The 5,199-nt window shown below is 40.3% G+C and overlaps 1 protein-coding gene across 1 annotated transcript; it reads left to right on the plus strand.

The window, feature by feature from the left end:
- The first annotated feature begins 593 nt into the window (after positions 1–593).
- Positions 594–5,051, plus strand: shox2 (shox homeobox 2). The gene is made up of 4 exons (XM_008425878.2): positions 594–614; positions 1,126–1,183; positions 1,873–1,961; positions 4,384–5,051. The coding sequence occupies exons 1-4, from the start codon at positions 594–596 to the stop codon at positions 4,639–4,641; spliced, it is 426 nt and encodes a 141-aa protein (XP_008424100.2). The 3' UTR covers positions 4,642–5,051.
- Positions 5,052–5,199: the final 148 nt, after the last annotated feature.

The following is a 5,199-nucleotide window of genomic DNA, read 5'->3' on the forward strand; positions in this document are numbered from 1 at the left end:
CCCCCAAAATAAGACGCATTGTGTCCCGGACAAGGAGCACAGCTCGAGGGATTTGCATAAATTATGTATTATTTTCAACCCAATTTGAAACCAGCTTTCGCCTCCATCTCTCTGTCTTTTTTTATTTTTTTAATCTCCATATGAGTATGACATCTTTTCATACCACATATTATTTAGATTGTGATTTTGGGCTCCACCACCACCACCAACAACAACAACAACTTCGGTGCGTTTGGGTTTTTTATCACAGCCATAAATTAGTGCGCAAGAAAGGCTTCCGAGCGACATGCGCTGTGATCAATAAATGAAGCCAGCTGACAGCCGGATCGATATGATATTTCAATCATGCTTTCATTGTTTGCGAGGCATAGTGTTACAGAGGCTGCGGGCAGACACGTTGCATTGTGGCCTTCTTTTAGCCCAGGCTTTATCCGACGTATTTAAGGCGGATTATCATAGTAATAAACCGTTTAATGCGCGTTCCAAGGCGGTTCTCTGGATTTCTTCGGAGAGAAATGTGAGCCACCGCGCTCTCGCTTTTTTTGTGCACCAAGTGTTATAGCGGTGATTAGACATTTAAGCATGCCTCCGACATGGATTTTCTGCAGATAAGGGTAATTAATTTCAGCGGTCAGAGAAAGAAGGGAGATGAGCGCTCAACATCCCTCTCTTGCTCTGATCTCCAAAAAAGCCATGATAGCATTGCTGCAATTCGATATCGGAGAGTCCATTCAACTCTTCGGGGACACTCATCTATAGAAAGATGAAACCATCGCTGACAAGGTTATTTATTATACCAGAGAAAGTCCTGCTCATTTTCCAACCGGAGTCATTCTATTCTCCTAATGAATTTGACATCAGATTTACTACATTTAGCCTTTTTTTTTTTTTTTTAAACCTTCTCTTCTCTCTGTCTCTGGCCCCTCCCGCTCTTTTGCTTTTCTTCTTCTTGTTGGAGGCTAAATGTATAACAATTAAAATCCGGGGTTAAGCAGAGGCATTAATATTTCAGTGCTCCTCGGGGATATTGTTTTTCTGCGGTTGTTGTCACTTTGAGAGGAATTACACATGGCCTCACAAGCAGCTGCCAATCAGCGGGTCTCTAATTAATTTCTGTCCCTGCAGGTTTGGTTCCAGAACAGAAGAGCCAAATGCAGGAAGCAGGAGAACCAGTTACATAAAGGTAACTCTCACACATGAGAGCAAACCTATTCTATTCTAGTCTATTTTATTGCACAGCTAACATCTTTGTTAAATATCGAGTTAATTATGCTCTCTCAAATTTCTTCATTTACTGTGTGAATGGTGTAAAGCACGCACAATATTGTGATCCTGTTTCTGTTTTTGGTATTGCTGCTTCCACATACTATGTGCTATCTCAACCATTCAACTAAAATGTTAAGTTCAACATGCCAATGCCTGCTCTGACTTTAATCTTTCCACAAAAAAAAAAAAAAAAAAAATATATATATATATATAATAAATTAATCTTTGTGCTTTTTTTAAAAATTAAAAACCTTTAACAGATAAAATGCCTTTACAAACGTCAAATGAGTTGCAAGGCATTATGCTGTTACAAAAAGATTCAACTTTTTAAAATACCTTTCACTGCTCTTGTGCAGCCACATGTGAAGTTTTCTCAATTCTGCAAGGCAGTTTCATAAAAAAATACATTGGTTGCTATGGTTGCCAAAGAAAGCTCCGTTATCTCCAACTTTTATACATTTATAAACCTTTCTAAATGAGACATTTTAGAATCAAAGCGCTGGTGTTTCTCCTCTAGTGTAAGATCCACTGTACAGGGTTGTGTTGTGCCCTATGTGGCTCTGACTATTCCTCTCACAATTAAACTATCATCTGTGTTTTCCGCAGGAGTCCTGATTGGAGCAGCGAATCAGTTTGAAGCTTGTCGTGTAGCGCCATATGTCAACGTGGGGGCTTTACGAATGCCATTCCAACAGGCAAGTAACTTTGAAGCTTTCAGTCTTAAAAAATAATAACAAACAAAAAAAACAACAAAAAAAAAAGAACAGACCTTCCCCTTCTCCCATCTACCCCCACCATCCACACATCCAACCCTGCTGTCTTGGCACAGGATGTGCCCTAGTGCTATATGCAGAGAATCCCTTTCCATGTGTCTGTGTGTGTCTGTGTCTGTGTGCGTGTGGGTGTGTCTGTGTGCGTGTGTGTGCGTGTGTGTGTGTGTGTGTGTGTGTGTGTGTGTGTGAGAGGGGAAGTTGAGGGGTAGTGGGGGGAGCTAAACTCTTATTACCTCACTGGTGAGAACACTGTGCCAGCACAGCACAGCTTAATTGGAAAAATCCCTCTCATGTTTTGTTTTTGTGACCATCTCTGGGCCTGTTTTTACTGCAGGAAAACAAAACATTTTAGAAGACTTTGCATGAGACAGCGTCTTATTTTCAGCTGGTGAACAGAATATTATTTCTATACCGGAACTGATTTATCCTATGCAGATTTTCTCATGCTTTTGCACTTGTTTTTGAAACAATGACCATTGCATTTTTTTTTTTTTATGATTGTTTTAGAATTTGATCGATGTCATGAGATTGTCATAAAAACAATAGCATAGACAATAGTTTTTAGTGACAATAGTTTTTAGTGATGCAGTTATTGTTGAGACTTTTGCTTCAAAGTTCACAGAAAGATTAAAAGCTCCTTGCGGCCTATAATCTGCAAATGGCATACGTAAGCACATTGTTTTCATAATAAACTGAGCTACGCATAGTTTTGCATGAAATGTCCTCAGTATTGAAGGTGAAATCTATACTGCAAAAATGTCTTTGAGTTCAGACCCTGCTACAAAGGGCCAAAAGTGCTACGTTCTAGATGAGGGTTGAACGAATATTCTGATGCGAGCTATAAGCTTGCTGCTTTATAAATACATATGGATCAGTGCTATTGCTTTATTAATGAATGTAAACTGCTTCAAATGCGGTGAAGGTCGATTAGACTATAGTTTCCTCACTTAGGAGGCTGTCAATCCATAATATTACGTACTTACATACTGTGTAGTTTTTTTTATGTGGCTCATTGCCCAGGGTGTCATTCTGTTGTGGGCAAGAGTTCCAGATTAGGACAAAAGACATAAAAGTAATAATTTGGATGCTTCTATCACCTTTGGACGTATGTCATGTTAATGAGTGAGAGGGCATTTGTTTGTGTTGTGCGCAGTGTGACTCCTGTACGAAAATGTGTCTGATTCCTTTTCTCCACAAAACTAAAGAACTATTTCACAGTTCTTCAAAGTATTTGAAGATCCCTAGTTTAAAATCTAAGCTAATTCCAAGAGTAAAATAGATTGTTGTACGTTGTACATGGATTCTTTAAAAGACAGTTTGAAATGTGTGAAAGCCTATTTGTAAAAATGCAAAAAAAGAAAAAAAAGGCTATTTAATGAGTTTTGGGGTGTCAGGATGAGACCCTTAGAAAATCTAGATGGGTTCAACTTGAAATGAATTGCAGTTTTTATAGAACAGTTTTGATTGGTGAAAATTCTGCATATGTACAGAAAGTTATGTGACTGGTGAAAAATGATCAGGTTCTGTTTTTTTTCTATTTACAAGTATGTGTTTAAGTGAAGTTAACATTTTTATTTTATTTCATTCTGAAAAATTCTGACAGTTTCTACTAAATTATACATAGAGATATTATCATTTTGAGCATTAATGTTGGGAAATGTCAAATTCATTCTGAATTTTAGAAAGCAGTTAGCAGATGCCAGAAAAACAAAACAAAACAAAAAAAAGCACAATCATCTTACTTTTTAAACAACTGTACCCATGTTTTCCCTGAAGAGTTCAGAAACTAATACTGTGTGGAGTAACCCTGATTTTCATTTAGGGCTTTTATGTCTCTCAATGCAAGCCACCAGTCCTTCACATTACTTTTAGTCTCAGCTGATCTCTTAATTAGCACATCATTAAGCACAATGAGGTGTGAGTGTGTTGCCACTGGAATAGAATGGCGCTCATGCTTGTCTTTTTAATTGTTTCCAATTGTTTGTTTTTGTAGTTTATTAAGCAGGGGCCATGTATACTTAACACCATTTTATACCTCTCAGAGTTCATTTCCATCAACAGTCCATAAGACACACCCACATTAATTTCACAATACATCATATTTAAAAGAAACATCTGAAAATCTCCACATGGAAAAATGACATAGAGAAGTAAACAGATGATCATTTGTGTGGTAACTTGCACTGATTTAATAATGCAGTCACAAATACAGTCTTCTGGTGAAAATGATCCTGCGTCCATCCCACTGCAAAGTTAACGCATGTTCTCCCCCTTCTCTCCCTCCCCATCCGTGCGTCCCGTCCCGTAGGATAGTCATTGCAACGTGCCGCCCTTCTCCTTTCAGGTGCAGGCGCAGCTGCAGCTGGACAGCGCCGTGGCTCACGCGCAGCACCACCTGCACTCTCACCTGGCGGCGCACGCGCCCTACATGATGTTCCCCGCGCCGCCTTTCGGGTTGCCCCTGGCGACGCTCGCGGCGGAGTCGGCCTCCGCCGCCTCAGTGGTGGCCGCCGCCGCTGCGGCCAAGAACACGAGCAAGAACTCCAGCATCGCCGACCTGAGACTGAAGGCCAAAAAACACACGGCGGCGTTGGGACTGTGACAGAGAGGACACGAGGAGACACTGAACCAAAACTGCTTACAAAGTGAAGTGGGAGGTGGGGGCGCGAAAAAGTATCGACGGACGTAATTTATGTTTTCTCATTGAAGGAGGACGAGTATAATTATAAAATATAGGCTATTTATGAAATACAATGAGGAAGACTGTGACGTGATAGCCTACACAGAAGCCTAAAGAGGCGGACGGGGTGGACGGCGACGCGGGGACAGACACCCCGACGACGAGGAGGAGGAGGAGGAGGATGCAGCTGGGTCGGTCGATTCTTTGTCAAACAAGGCGAACCATTCTGCAATTTTTCCTGTTTAAATATTGTATTCTTGTTGTTATGATTTCTTTTCGATTCTACATAGAGGCTGGCCTCATAATATTTCAAAAGAAAAGGAAAAAAAAAAGAAGAAAAAAGGAACAACTAAAAAACAAAACCCCTCTGCTAAAGTAGCGGACATTCTTTGTCAAAATAGGGACAATATCTCTCCCTCCACTGTTTCTTGTCCAGTTTGAAAATGCCTCTGCAGTGTTTGCATGAGTTCGTGAGCCATC

The sequence above is a fragment of the Poecilia reticulata genome, linkage group LG13, assembly GCF_000633615.1.
Source record: "Poecilia reticulata strain Guanapo linkage group LG13, Guppy_female_1.0+MT, whole genome shotgun sequence".
Taxonomy (NCBI): domain Eukaryota; kingdom Metazoa; phylum Chordata; class Actinopteri; order Cyprinodontiformes; family Poeciliidae; genus Poecilia; species Poecilia reticulata.